At 37.5% G+C, this 16,038-nt stretch overlaps 1 protein-coding gene across 3 annotated transcripts in view; it reads left to right on the top strand.

Annotated features, from left to right (window-relative positions):
• The first annotated feature begins 221 nt into the window (after nucleotides 1-221).
• atp9b (ATPase phospholipid transporting 9B) overlaps nucleotides 222-16,038 on the top strand; it is a 34,785-nt gene continuing 18,968 nt past the window's right edge. For all 3 annotated transcript variants that reach the window (XM_047807885.1, XM_047807884.1, XM_027175749.2), the window contains exons 1-10: nucleotides 222-376; nucleotides 3,246-3,419; nucleotides 6,196-6,346; nucleotides 7,807-7,920; nucleotides 8,045-8,153; nucleotides 9,367-9,425; nucleotides 10,283-10,334; nucleotides 10,937-11,031; nucleotides 13,353-13,433; nucleotides 15,411-15,486. In XM_047807885.1, the coding sequence (XP_047663841.1) occupies nucleotides 297-376; nucleotides 3,246-3,419; nucleotides 6,196-6,346; nucleotides 7,807-7,920; nucleotides 8,045-8,153; nucleotides 9,367-9,425; nucleotides 10,283-10,334; nucleotides 10,937-11,031; nucleotides 13,353-13,433; nucleotides 15,411-15,486 (991 nt within the window). In that variant the 5' untranslated portion in view covers nucleotides 222-296. The remainder of the gene's footprint in view (nucleotides 377-3,245; nucleotides 3,420-6,195; nucleotides 6,347-7,806; nucleotides 7,921-8,044; nucleotides 8,154-9,366; nucleotides 9,426-10,282; nucleotides 10,335-10,936; nucleotides 11,032-13,352; nucleotides 13,434-15,410; nucleotides 15,487-16,038) is intronic.

Here is a 16,038-nt window from a genome sequence, read left to right on the forward strand (position 1 = left end):
ATATTAAATATTAAATTACCTACAATTAATGAAAAATCTTAGTCTTATATACGCTTCTTATTTTAATAATTTTGTATTAATTGCACGAGAGTGAAGTTAGCAGCCTTTACGGTAGTTTTTCTTTTGACTTTCCCGCGTTTAAAACGGAACACTTCGGTATTTAATAGTACCCACACAGACGGCCCTTGAAGTCAATTTCTTCTATACTAAGTATTACGGTAGTGCGCAGTGTGAGACAATACGGACGCGGGAGTGGCGGTTGGAAGTGACGTCATTTTGTACACTTTTCAGCCAAGATGGCTGACAGCATCCCACTGAATCCTATGCGAAACAATTTCAAGAAGCACCTTTATTACAATGCTGGCACACCTCTCAGGTTAGAAGCCTACTGTTATTCCGTAATCACCGCCTTGTTAAAATGTACAATTGAGACTTTTTTAAATGTAAATGTTATTTTAGCATCTCTGAAGTGTGTTATTTAATGTTGTTTCATGGTTTTTTGCTAACAGGCTAAGCTATGTGTTGTTATTAGCCTCCTTGTCAGCTGTCAGTGTGTCAGTCGCAGTGTCAACGTTGTTAATTAAGCGTAGTTAATGCTATGTTTATTGTTTAAACACGTCTTATATGATTTATAACGTTTCTTTAAAATTCAGCTCCAGTATTGCATAAAAAATGTCCTTTGGCTTTATCAGAATCAGAATCAGGTTTATTGACACACACAAGGAATTTGGTTCCAGCTGTTTGTGACTCTCAAAAGTACAGACATAAATAACATTATACTATACAAACTATACAAGACAATGCAGACGATGAGATACAATATAGACATTGTGAGTATTAAATATGAATATAGAATATGACTGCTCAGTTATGTACGTAAAGTGTGGGAGTGCAAATCACAATATTGTGCAATATTATGCTGATAACAGATGATGTGATGACTGACAGTCCTGATAATGCAGTACTTATAGATATGAAGCAGTGAATATAATTATGGTTTGAGTTGTTAATCAGTGTGAAAGAAACTGTTCCTGTGTCTGGCAGTTTTAGTAAGCATAACAAGTATATCACATGTCTATAAGTAAGTATATCACATGTCTTGAGTCATCAGTGCTCTCCCTCACTATTTCAGTGCTTTACTTGTGCAATAATTCCCACCGTCGTCTAACTTTCAATAATACCCTTTTTTTTTTTAACTTAAATTCATTTTCCTTTTAATAATAATCATTGTTGCTGAAACATTTGTACTGAAATCCAGATGTAGTTTTAGATCCCAGTGACTACAAGATAGGCTTGAAGATAGGAGGAACAAATCCTTGAAAGAAAGTGTTATGCTAATTCTCTTCAGGGCAAAAAAAGAGGTTAAAATCATTATTAATAACGGAATGATGCTGTAGATTCATTTTCATATTAAATAGTCATCATGATAATTTGGCTGTATATCTGTATATTTATAATCACACACTCCGGTGTCACCCAGATGAGGATGAGGTTCCCCTTTGAGTCTGGTTCCTCTCAAGGTTTCTTCCTTTACCACTCAAGGGAGTTTTTTTTCTCCCTACAGTCACCTCAGTCACCTCAGACTTGCTCATTGGGGATAAATACAAACACATTTAAATGTATCTAATATTAATCTTAAATTTCTATTATATTAGTTTTTATATTAACCTTTTGTTCTATGTTTATGTTCTGTAAAACTGATTTGAGACAGTGTCCATCGTAAAAATTGCTATACAAATAAATTTGAATTGAATTGAATAAGTTGCATATTAAAACATGTTACATGAAGAATGAAGACACTAAAGGATAGAAAAGTTTCATGAAATGCTATAATTTGTATAAAGCGATGGACAAGCCCATAGTACTTGTGATCAATGATTGGCTGTTGATAGCACTGATGATCAGGGATTGGTTATTGGGGAACAATTATTTGTCAGTTAGAACAATACTGATAATTGATTGACTGTTGAGGAACAATGGTGCACAGTTATTGGTCGTTGAGGAACAATTGTGATCAGTGATTGGTCATTAGGGAACTGTGGTGATCGGTGATTGGCCATAATGAGGGTATTACATAGAATGTAGATATAATAATAATCACATTTTTTCACAATTCACCAATACAGCCTCTGTAAGTGTAATCTTGAGTAATATTTGATAAATCATAATAACATTTACTGAAGTAATTATTTAACCGCTTCAGTTGAACTCATAGACAACTGAAATGCTAAGATGGAAGCAGCTCAGTACAGTAGGATGTAAGTGGAGGCGATGCTGGGATAATGTGTGGCTGCAATCTGATATCCTCTGGAGATTCGGCTCATCGCAGCGTGTTATTGTAGCTTTCTGCCACACAGCACTGGAGATATGTGAGAGTGTGCGGAGTACTCTCAAATTAACACGTTTTTTTTTTTTGTTTGTTTGTTTGTTTCTCTAAGTCTTTTCTAATCTTTCTAGTTCTTTGGTATTAATCTCAAAGATGTTTTTGATCGGGAATTATTTCTCCCGATTATTTCTCCCGAGGAGCATGCAAAGGAAAAATGAAGGAAGTTCATAAGGATGCATTATGATAAAAGAGTAAGTCATGGTGTATAAAGAGGGAGATTTGTGTGATTAGAGATCCAGACTGAAGTAATATCGGATTAGCATGTTTTCCTGTGTACGCTACTCTGAAGGTCTTGATAACCACAAGTTAGGCCCTTTAATGATTGGAGTCAGGATTGTAATCATCCACATAATACTATGGGATATATTTGCTTGGCTAATACTATTTGGCAAACAAATAATTTCATTAGATAGCAGACTGGACAAGTGGAAGTGTCGGTGTATATCCCAGCCCTGTATTATTCCTTTCCAGGCGTCAATTTAAGTAGGATAAAAGATGACAACTAATCTAACTTTTTATTGTAAACGTTTTATTTTTTTCATTTTTCTGATTGTTGGAATAAACAAACAGACTTCTAATCCTGCTTGTCCATTGTGAATCTGTGAATGATATACTGGATATGTAATCTGTGTGTAAAATAATAATCAGTAATAAGTATAATGGAATCTAATTTTTAATGCCTCAGACCCTCTGAAAATGGCCTGGAACCAAATCTATAAATATATCACAACATCCACAATAGTTTAAAAAAAACTTTCCGATTGTTTGTATATTAAACACCACCGTTATGACATCACAAGTTTTCCACTGAAGTGCTGAAGAAGTCTCAAAATAGAAAACAACGTTTTCTTTTTTCAAGGTATCAAATCGAAGACGAGGCCTCAAATCTCGACGAGATGCCACTGATGATGTCCGAGGAGGCTTTTGAGAGTGACGAAAGCGATTACCACACTCTTCCCAGAGCCAGGCTCAGACAAAGGCACCACGGCTTGGGCTGGTTCCTCTGTGGAGGCTGGAAGGTGTTGTGTGGAAGGTACATTAACACTTATGAATTTCATTCCGTCATCATTTACATGCATTACTAAAAATATAGGGATACAGGGCATAACATGGAAAAGCCTACATTCATTATTATTTACTGAGTTCATATCAGACTGAAATGTAGTAGAAAAATAAGTCAGAACAATGCTGGTGTTAAATAAATGATTAGTGATGAACAGTGATGATTAATAAATGATTATAAATGATTTTTATAAAGTTCTTAGTTCTTTGGCTAAGTTTACCAAACCAAATAACACTGCCCTTTTTAGTTCAGTCATCTCAGCCGGATCCACCCATACCTCCGTTCTATCCATCCATCTATTCTATCCATCTATATATTCTATCCATCCATTCTATCCAACCATCCATTTTCTCTATCCATCTATTTATCCATCCAACCATCCAACCATCCATCCATCCATCCATCCATCCATTCTATCCATCTATCTATTTTACCCACCCCTCTTTTCCACCTATCTGTCTATTTGATCAATTCATCTATTCCATCCATCCATTCCACTCACCTTTCATTCTATCTGTCCATCGGTTTCATCCATTCTGTCCAGCCTATCCGTTCCAGCCAACCATTCCATCCATCTATCCATCCATCCATTTATTCAGTCTGTCCATTATTCCATTTATGAATCTATCATTCCACCTTCCTATCATTTTATCCATTCATCTATTCCACCATCCATACATCCATTTATCCGTCCGTCCGTCCATCCATAGTAAGCAATTTATCTGGATGGAACAGCACATTGCAGACACAGTGCACTCACACACAGTCCAGTTTCTGCCATGTTTTAGGGTGATAAGAGGAAAGCACTGAACCCAGAGTTTCTTTCTGGACATAGTGAGAACATGTGAAATGTCACAAGATCGTGGACTCTGTGAATATTTCTACAAATTGAATTGAACACTCAGATTATGCTGTTGCAGAAACAGGCCATAGTTCACTTTATGTAAATGATTAAACGGAAGGTAGCTCATCAATTAATAAGTTTTCACAGACTAGATGTTTATTTTATTTTTTTACTTTTCCATTTGAATTGTTTAAAGACGTTTGTGTCTTTAGTATGGTAATTTGAAGCGCTGATGTGAAACACAACAGAACCACTTTAAAATGTTTTGTGTCGTCACTGGTCAGTCTTGTCAGATGCTTATCATGTCCTTTGTGAGCAAGGCATTTTCTGAAGCTGGACTTTGACACGTGTATTTAAATATCCATGCTGTATCCGTTCACCGATTTGTGTATCAGTGTGTTGGAGAGAGGTTTTCTGTCAGGCTCATTAATGCTCAGGTAACTGTGCATAAAACACACACACACACACAGATCCACACACAGCTCTCTACGCATTGGGTTCTAGTTGCACATCATCAGTCAGTTGGTTAAGTAGCGCGACTGTTTTTTAGGTCAAAACTCAGTCTGGTTCACTGTATAGAAAAACCTCAGCTCGTTCTTCCTTTATATTGAAATATTACCAACTTTAAACTCTCATTGGTGTGTTATGTATATAAAGCGTCTGCTCGATTGGCTCTAGTTTCCCTTGTCATTTGTTTATCGGTGATGCATCTCAGTTGTAAGCTGCATATTGATTCTGTTTCCCTAATGAACAAATCGGATTTCACACAGCTGACCAGTTTGGTGCTTGCCAGTAATTTTCAGTGTGCTTAGGCAAAGGATTATGAAACGAACAAATAATTCAAGCAGAGTGATTCTGCTTATTCAAACGGGCCAATTATTTAAACAACGTTTATTTGAGCAAATAATCTCTCTTATGAATCAGGGTGCTGGCAACTTGCGCACTGAGGGCAGATAGGCCAACACAAATATTTTTGTATTTTTTCCAGGTTTATGTAATCTGTGTTAATGCCAACCAAACCAATCAGCATGACTGTGTACACTCGCCAGTGGCCCGGCTATCCTCTCCATCAGCGTGATGTGTGTAGACTTCAGGTGGAATGTAAAACGGATAGAAAAGTCAACAAGCTTGCTGTATGACCTTCAGAGTGGGGAGCGTACGAGAGTTTAGCGTACGCACTTGGGCTTGGCTTTAGAGAGCAGTTCAGAGTGGAAGCAGAAGCAGGAACAGGGATGCTACGGAGACTCGGCAGTGACATTTCTGAACTTTTATCTTCATGTATTGTCCTGTATCCTCCACTCTTCATCTGCCTGCTTGTACATGCTTGTTAATATAATCTTAATTCAAGTTTTTTTTATTGTATCAAATAAAACTATATAACTTCAACAAATATAAAACAACTCTAACTCAGTTCTCGTATTTTAACGATAGTCTTGAATGTTGAATGTAGATCAAAGTGACAGAATAAAAGATTTTAAACAAAAATAAATGCTGGAACTGACATAAATCTTAATAAATAATAAAGCACTTTGACAAGGAATGATGTTGAGTATCAACTGCTACTATTATTTCATATAAGATATTTTTAATCGATTTATTCATTTTATTCTTTATCTTTTGATTATTTATTTTTACTAGAAGTGAGGCACGTCATAGTTCAGCTCTCAACTCACTCAAAAATAATTGCCATTGTAAATATAATAGATATAAATATACTTAAATCAATTGTTAAAAGGGAAAAAAAAACATGCAAGCATTATGTGTTTATTATTATGCTATGTTTTTAGTTTTCTTTTAATGTTGCCAATTTTACTAATCAGTTGATTGATTACTGCTGAATACTGAAAGCCACATCAAGCCCTTTCTCTCTGTAATTTTTTTCCTTCACATCCTGAACCTTAGATGCTGCGAGTATCTGGCTCATGTGTGCCGAAGGAAGAAGGAGCTGAAGGCTCGAACCGTCTGGCTGGGCCATCCTGAAAAATGTGAGGAGAAGTACCCAAAAAATGCCATCAAAAACCAGAAATACAACATCCTGACCTTCGTGCCAGGGGTAAGTTCAGAATTAACATGGAACATAAGGGTGTTAATGTATGGTGAGGGTTATTTATTATTTATTACCAGAGAGATTACATTTACAGTTGTGAAGTTGGTTAGTGCATCATCAAGGCTGGACAAAATGACTTATTCATCACTCCAACATGCTTTTCAAACCCGTGTTTAATTAAAGGTGGGGTCTCAGATATTTGAGAAATGCTTCAGAAAACTGAGTTGGGCCGCCAAACAAAACAAAAACAAAACTAACGTGTAGCCAATGAGCAGAAAGGTGCGTGTCTTGTCAATATGGGTGGAGAAAGTGTTCCGTGCGCATGTGTGACATTAGCAGAAAGCGGTTTTAACATTGACATGGAGGATAAAAACAAAGAAAGAAAGCGAAGAAAGGCTTACGATAAGGCAATAAATCGGACCTGTGTTAGTATAGGATCAGCTTTCCAGCGTTGGAGAGAACTGAATGTCTTCCGCGTGAAACAGAGCTAAACCTTTCACGGTACAACACACAGTACTACAAAAACACATTTGTATTACCATAGTATTACTTGTTAAGTTCATTTATTAATAAAAATATACCCTCGGTCAGCTGCCCCAACAGGTTCCACCATAATACTTGTCTGGGTTATACTTGTCTGGTGTATGTGTGGGCGGAGCTATCAAAACAGGGGTGGGACCCATTTGGGTTAGGGGCGTATTTATTTTGGTGAATTCAAATGTCAACATTGGCTTTCAAACATCGTGCACCCCACCTTTAACTAGACTGAAAACATGGTCATTAATGTATGGCAGCTAGTTAGCTTTTATGCAGGTTAAAAGCAAATATATGAGTTAATGATTTCTACTAAATGTCATGTCCCTCATGAGAAAAAAAATAGACCAGTCAGTAATTTGTTGTCATTGAAATGATTTCTCAGCTTAAATTGAGTATAAAAGACAAGTAAATGTGCTTGTCCTGGGCAAATGATTTGTCCATCCATGGCTCCTGCTTGTATCTGACCTTACACATTGTTTAAAATCGAAATCCCTACCCATCGTTCTCAGAACAGCTTACCCTGAGAACGCGAGTAATCAGGTTAACGAGGAGCTATCAGCGAACTGACGAGGCAACAGCATCCTGACGTACCTTTTTCCGTTCAAGTGTACAGCCGATCTGTTGTGTTATGACTGCTGGCTGATGTCTTATTCAAGTGTGGCTGGTAACTTTATTTTCAGCTTGTCCTATGAATTTTGCATGAGGCAAAGAGCCTTTCGTCTGAAGCGCTGCTAGGTCGCCAGCTATATCTGATCAGTCTTTGAACAGGGAGAACATGATCTATCAGAACAGTGATTGAACAGAGAGAGCAGAACAGTGAGCTTTAATGTTACTCCAGTGAAAACGTGTCAGACCGCTTGTTGCCCTGGACAGGCACAAAAAACAAAATAAGATGTCATCAGGTTGTTCTTGTCTGTTCTTTACTTTAGGTTTTATACCAGCAGTTCAAGTTTTTCCTCAACTTGTATTTCTTGGTGGTGGCCTGCTCCCAGTTTGTGCCGTCCCTGAAAATCGGTTATCTTTACACCTACTGGGCGCCGCTGGTGAGTTCAGCTGATTGCAACAAATCCATAAACCAAACCGTGTGCGCATGATCAAACAAGCTGTCTTTTAAAGCCAGTGTTTCGGCAGCTTTCGCAGATTTTCATTGTTCTTCCTGTCAATCAGGCTTTTGTGTTGGCCGTCACCATGGTGAGAGAGGCCGTGGACGAGGTCCGCCGCTACAGGAGGGACAAAGAGATGAATTCTCAGATGTACAGCAAGCTCACAGTCCGAGGTAACCCGTGAACATTACTGCTTCCACAACAAGCTAATTATTGCTTTGGTCTGAACCGGAGCTGACCAACGAGTTCTGTCTCAGTAACAGACGACATTTTTACACGGACAAGTTTGCATGCTTTTCATTCACACGATAGCACGGTATTGATTACGTCCCAGAAACCCACTGACTGGTCGGAAGTAGTTTACTCTCTGATCTGTCGGTAGTTCCAGCTTCAAGCTCACTTTAATGTATTATTGTTTCCATAGCAACAACTTGCCCAGGGGCTTGTATGACCGGCTACATAGCAGAAGTTAAATATTTGTTTGTCACCATTGATGGAGATGTATATTTATTTAGCTGTCTTGAAGTAGTCTCCAGTGTCCACACTTCAGGGCAAAGGATTTTACGCTTTTTAGTTAGTCAGTAACATGGTTGGCTGGAACAATTTTTATTCACAAGCGCGAATAACGGGAAGCTGATGAGGGAGCTGTTTACAGTAGTTCGAACATAAGTGATAAGACAATCTAACTTGCAGTCTAAGAGTATTTCATCACGATTCATCAGGTTACTGCTTATCTATTTCGAAACAAAATTCATATTCAGTATGGTGGTGTCTATATGGTTAAATTGTTCAAATTAAGGCACTTGATTTGATATTTCTATGTATTAAGTAATGTAGTCGACAGACAAAACAAAGGCTGTAACACAGGATAAAAACACACTTCTACCGCTACAGAGAGTCAGCTAACAGCAGAATGGGAAATAAGAGAAGATTCCTGCACTTCAGACACAACTCCTCGAGAGTCACACCAGCGAAAGCTTGTTTTATTTTAGTTACACACAGCTTATGTTTCATTCAACGCTGTTCAGAGTCTGAATGGATCACGCAAAAACCTTCTCATTAAGATTCACTTATGGATTTTTTTTTACTCCTCAGACACAAATGTTCGGTCAGCGATTATTTTCACTCTATCCAAAATACATAGTGTCGAGACACCACCATACTGAATATGAATTTTGTTTCGAAATAGATAAGCAGTAACCTGATGAATCGTGTGTTTTAAAGTTAGCTGTGCTATAAGAGAAGAAAAACCCCTCGAGCTCTCAAAGGAAAATAACAGTTCCCTGTCTTTGAGCTTCCTGTTATTCATTGTATATCATCTGCTTGAATATTTTGTTGTTTGATTTGTTAGCTCATTTTATGGCTTTTTATGATTCTCCTTTGCAGGCAAAGTCCAAGTGAAGAGCTCAGACATACAAGTTGGAGACCTCATCATCATCGAGAAGGTTTTTATGCTCTGCTTTCTGCCTCTCGTTTCCCTCTGTTTTTTTTTATTTTTTTGGTCAGCACAGGACTAAACGTCTACGTGATCCGTCTCTTGACATCCTGTCATACTTTTTATTGTGCATCATGTTTCTCACAGCTTGTGGTCGGCTCTCTGTAATTGCTCGTGTCACCTGTGACCTTGCTCAATTATTCAGAGCCTATGCTATAGTGAGAGTAAAGTTACTGTGCTGTGATCTCACACCTATTTCCTGACAGCCACATATAAGATCATACATAAGACAGCCACAGCACAGAGTTTAAATTCTGGCCAAAATCTGATGTGAAAACGTTCCACTCTCGCCAGCGAGTGAAAGCGATGGAGCAATGGAGAGAAATAATGTGTGAGACAAAAAAAAAGACATGATATCATGAAGCAAAGAAAGAAATTGAGAAAAACTAAACAAAAACGTCTAACAAAGAGCGAGAGGAGAAGAGAGAGAGAAAAAAAGGGAATGAAAAAAAGATTAGGAGAAAGAGAAAGTGACATTTAAAAAGAAATAAGAAAGTGGGGAAAACAATATGAAAATACGTATGAGGAAAAAATCTGAAAAATAGTCATTTCAAAGTAAAAAAAAAACTAGCAAGAGAGAGAAAGAAAGTGAGAGAAATCTGTGGATAAAAATTGTTTTAAATGCCACATAATATTAATCAGGGACACCTTTGTCTTTACACTTCATTGCTTTTTATAAGATATATGTTTAAAGTTGAATTTATTTGGATTTAATGTAACATTTGTATTTAGTTTTAGATTATTGTCTTGTTCTTCATGTGATCTTGTCTGGATTAACGTGCTTTATCCTGTGACCTTGTTGTACAGAATCAGAGAGTTCCAGCTGATATGATCTTTCTAAGAACTACAGAAAAGTCTGGTATGTTTTTTTTAATGTCTTTTAAAAGCCTCTTTTATTAAATGTCCTTTCGTTACAGTCAGGTTCTGAAAGTCAGTAACCGGATTAAAGGTGACTCGAAATGCAAACCATTTATAAGCTCGGGGTAGAGTAACGGAAACTAAGGGATTATAGCTTTTTCCATCCATCATCCATATGCCAATATTGCTGCAGTGTGTCCTAATGTGAGCATCAGATATTCAAATCAAGCTAATTGTCCCCTCTGTTTAAGTTAATCTTCACTGTAACCCGTTCACATCTACTATCAGTTCTCCTTTTATGTGAGTCAGCTCCTTCCAAAAGCCGCGTTTGCTTCGCTCACTCAAAGCAAATTATTATTATTGATCACTTGCTGAGGCTGGAGGTTATTCCTTAATGGATGTCCCTTGTCCATCATCTGCCCTTCAGAGTCATCAGGAGTTTCTCATTTATCAGTACAATAACGTACAGTTTGGCGATGCGTGTGCTTGGTTTAAAATCTTCATCACTTCTTCTCACGCTTTAGTGCCAGCGTTGATGCTCTGTACCGAAAAGCTTGTAGAGATTTATTAAATCAAATCAGTGAATGCGTTTATGTTTCCCAGGAGCGTGCTTTATCAGGACGGACCAGCTCGATGGAGAAACTGACTGGAAACTGAAGGTCGCTGTGGCCTGCACTCAGAGGCTACCTGCGCTGGGGGTAAGCGTGTCTTCATCATACAGAACGTTCGGTGGCCTCCACCTACACATGTCATATCTTTGTGATATGAAGCGTGTTCATTTTTATTTTACTATCTTGGATGAGGGGAATTAGTTAAATAAATAATAAAATAAACACTAGGCAAGAAGTATACACACAAGTTATTAAATCATTCAAAAAAGAAATGAGACAATGTCTATTGTAAAAAGAGCTATACAAATAAACTTGAATTGAATTGAATTGATACCAAACAAAAATATATATATATATAAAACTGCTTATTTTATATTCTATTAAATGATATTATATTATTTCATTAAGAAAAGTACATATTATAATGAATTTCTTAAACAAATAAATTAATTATTGAAACAATCTCCAGACTTATTTACCTAAGTGAGTTACTTACAAGCCGTTTCTTTTCTTTTCACTCCACGAAGGGCCACATAAGTGTATCCAAAAAAAAAAAACATTGCTTAGTAAGTCAGTGATTGTTTCAGCACCGATGTAAGACCAACCAGTGATCAGTGGAGTCACGCAGAATGATGTAGTTGCTGTGAGTGATTTTTACCTCAGAAGATGAAACGAGAGAGATGACGCTTTTATTAAATTATCACTCGTTTTTCATTCCAAATCTCCTATAACGTTATAGACATATTCTTTTATTTTTATATTTATTCATTGTATGTCTACATTTTTAGAAGTGACCAGACTTAACACACACACCTATAATAACAGGACAAAAAAAATCAATATGATGTTACTGCACAAATTGTCTTGAACCATTATTCACCAGCGAATCAGAACAGCAGAACCAGAGCTGCTGCTGTTGCTTTGAGCGGTAACTCTATCACCATGTCCCGCACGCTTTGCCTCCATCAGATGTTCCCTTCTATCCGAGGCTCATGTTTGATATGCTCGTAAATCTGATTCGCCAGCCGGAGCATTTGTTACACACGAGCCCGTAACCTGAGCCGGAGACACGGGCCGAATCTGTCTCCTCAGTGCCATCCGGGTTTGAGATGACACCCATCCACCAGTTCAGATTTGTATTTGTCTTTCCAAAACCACTTAATGCGATCACAGAATTAAAATTTCAGCAAGCCGTCAAATGATTGGTGTGCCGAGGGAGTCGGAGCAGCTGGATAGGGTTTCCTGTGGCCTTGACTTTTAAATATTCTCTAGCTGGAAATGTTTCCCTGCATTTAAACTTGTGTAAGACTTTTTTTGTGGATTATTTAATGTTATTTAAAGTTTGTTAATAAATAAATGAATGATTTATGAATTTCCTAATTATATCAATTAGATAATACTGTTTCCCACACTTACTGTAGAAATGATTTTATCGATGCCGTTGTGGTGGTTTGTTGCGACCCAACACCTTATTAAGACAATTTATTTCTTTATCTGGACAGCAAAGGTTGGCATTTCAGCTGTCGATTAGGTCAATGAAACTGTCCGAATGCTAATTGAAATTGTATACAGATCTTCGTATTTTTCAAATCCTTAAAAAATTGGCTAAATTACCATTTTCAAAGTTATTATAAAAGCATTTAAAAATTTTTTGGACATTACATTTCATATAAATAGTTCTGTAAAACAGTTACTGGAGTCATATATATATATATATATATATATATATATATATATATATATATATATATATATATATATATATATATATATGTTACTCTTTTATTTATAGAAATATAGAATTATTTAATGATTTTAGGATGATTTTTATGTTGTGTACCATTCTGGGTAAACTCTCAAGAAACACTTAAACCAGCCTGTCTGGCACCAACAGCCATGTCATGGTCAGAGACACCATTGGCTGTTTGGATAATTGTATAAGGTGTACAGCAGGTGTGCAGCTCTTTCTAATAATGTGGACAGTGGTGGTGTGTATGTAGTAAATATGAAGCCAAATACTTCACATTTGTCCTGAATATTGTGGCAAGATGGTGGATTTATATTCTGGGGTCCTAAGAAATAACCTCTTTATTAAATATTAGAATCAGGAAACATTATATTGGCTGACAAATAAAAATAAATCAGAAAAGACCTTTTTTTTTCACACCCAAATCCAATTTCAAAATACATTGTGTAGTGTCTGTATACTGACAATATGAAAAAGAGTTAATGCACTAATTTGTCACATTGGTCATCTCTAGCTTTTACATTATCTTTGAACAGTAATGCTGTGAGGTATGATGGTGTGTGGCTTTAGGATTTAGCCTGAGCATATAATGAAAAAAATCCTGTTCAGGAAGTTTGCATGTTTAACTCATGTTAGTTTTTTCTTCTGCTTCTTCTTGCAGGATTTGTTCTCCATCACTGCATATGTGTATGCGCAGAAGCCTCAGCTGGACATACACAGTTTTGAAGGAAATTTTACTAGGGTAAGGAAAGGTTGTTCATGTGTGCACACACACACACACACATTTATGCAAAACTGCGAACGAGCTGATCTCCTCCGATCTAGATGACATCACAGGCTGTTCGGCTCTGCCCATGTCCACCGGCTGTGCCGAGCTCCTTATTAACATCAGATTAGTGCTGAGAAAGAGAGAAAGAAAGCGTAAAGGAAGAAAAGGAGAAGGAGCCCCTACACAAAGCCTGTCTTTGTGTACAGTCTTCACTCTTGGCCACACAGCAGGCAGAGGATGGAGATCACTTCCTGTGCCGACTCACCCTCCTGAGCCCCACACATATCCGAGGGCTCGACCAGAAAGGGCTGATCCAGGATCCGAACATTCCTGGCTAATTCACCAGGATATGCTGTGAAACATTTGGTCCTTATAACATCTTTTTTTGGATACCTCCAGACATTATTATGTCTCTGGATAAAAGCTTCTGTCAAATGCTGTAAATGTAAATATTAAACTTACTTGCAAAGAGCTGACACTGATTTACTGTCCTCATATCACTGACAATGTCAGGATCCTTCTGTCCAAATAACCTTCGCTTTTACCTCCGTTGCCTTTAAACATAAGCAACACATCTCTGCTGAGCTGTCATAGTTATCATATCAGAAAAGTCATTCGATCCGTAACCAGATCGACCCCTGATGCTTTGTCATCATATGCCTGCATTTAAGAGCAGTGTGGGTGTGTGTGTCATAGGTGTCACAAAACTCCCTGCTGTGCCCTTTAGCCATCTGCTGTGTACATTTCTAATATGTGTGAAAAGGTAAAGCCGAGATCTGACTCGAAAAATTCAATCACTATTTTTAATCGGCGCTTGATAAAATGACAGGTTATTGTATACTGGAAAGGTTATATGGCTGTTTTTTCTTTTTTAAATATAATAACACGGTCATCCATTTAGATCATAAAAGCTTCTCAGTTATTTAAAGAAAACTTAAGTTCAAGATATCATCTAGTTTAAAGCCAAGTTTGTAAATGAGGACAGTTTCCTTGTGTAAACAAACTGCACTATAATTCATACAACATATTTATTCCAGCTATTAGTTAATATAACATTATGATCCTGGGAGTTACTGGGAAAACTAATGCATTTTAAAGAGATTTCCAGTATGTTCTGCTGATTTGTAAACTCACATAACATTGTATGAGCATGACCGAGCTAGTTTAGCTTGACTAAATGCTGGAATAAATGATGCTTGTTATTTCACGACAAAGTAACATCAGCTCAACATACTGTATGCAGACAGAGGATGAAAACAAATGCAGTGTGTCCGTGCAGCTCGTTGTCTGTTCCTGCTGGTGCTCATGTGTGGGCATGTACTAATGAGGACAGCTGTAGGATGTTCTACAATGTGTTTCTCTCCTTTCAAAATGAACCTAGTTTTTTTGTAAACATTTCAGCGAGTGCCACATTTTACTAGAGTTTTCTACACAATTCACTTATGCCCTGTGGAATCTTCAGCAGATTTTGCAGTTGCCACTGCCAGGAAGCAGGTCCCAAACACCCAGCTATTATTATTATGTTTTCCCCCTTCTCTGAAAAAAAAAAAAAAGAAATTGTGAGCAGGAAAATATTAACAAGACAAGCAGATAGACATAGGTTATGATATTTACATTTACATCATTTAGCAGACGCCCTTATCCAGAGTGACTTACATTTACATTTTTTATACAACTGAGCAATTAAGGTAAAGGGCCTTGCTCAGGGGCCCAGCAGTGGCAGCTTGGTGGATATAGGAATCGAACTCACAACCTTCCGATAGTCCAACACCTTAACCACTAGGCTACCACAAAATATTGTTTATTAAAATGATGTCACGATTCTGTTCATTGATATTTACTAGAGAATTTGTCTCAAAATTTGAGACAGTTTTCTTTTTTTCTTGCTAGGATCATCATGTTAACATTTTTGACACCTTTGAAACAACTTTTTTATTTTTTTTCCCCCAGGAGGACTGTGACCCTCCCGTCCATGAGAGCCTGAGCATTGAGAACACGCTTTGGGCCAGCACCGTGGTTGCATCAGGTGAGCAAACCTGCTTTTCATCTATTTTATTTACTTATTTATTTTTCTAGAAATACACATGTACTGGACTCAGCAGTATATACACAGTACATTTAAGGGATTTATCAGACACCCTTATCCAGAGTGAATTACATTATATTGCAATTTATTCCTTGTATACAACTGAGCAATTGATGGTTTAGCGCCTTGCTCAGAGGCCCAGCAGTTGCAGCTTGGTGGACCTGGGATTCAAACTCGCAACTTTCTGATTGGTCGTTCCGGACCTATACCACTAGGCTACCACAGTAGTTGATCATTGTAGTTTATCAACTAGTGTCCTAGATAAGGGGCTCCCAAAATTTCCAGACAGCGACCCCAAGTATTAGACTGCTGACGACCGGGGGGTCGCGACCCCCAGTTTGGGAGCTGCTGTCCTAGATCACGGTGGAGCAGACACATAAATGTTTAGCTGACATCTTACATATTTACTGCAGCGATTCTGATTTTCACTTAGCCTAAATGCATTGAAATACGATGAGCCGTTAATGGGAGCTGAAGTGCCGTCTCTCACTA

The sequence above is a fragment of the Tachysurus fulvidraco genome, chromosome 24 (assembly GCF_022655615.1).
Source record: "Tachysurus fulvidraco isolate hzauxx_2018 chromosome 24, HZAU_PFXX_2.0, whole genome shotgun sequence".
Classification (NCBI taxonomy): Eukaryota; Metazoa; Chordata; class Actinopteri; order Siluriformes; family Bagridae; genus Tachysurus; species Tachysurus fulvidraco.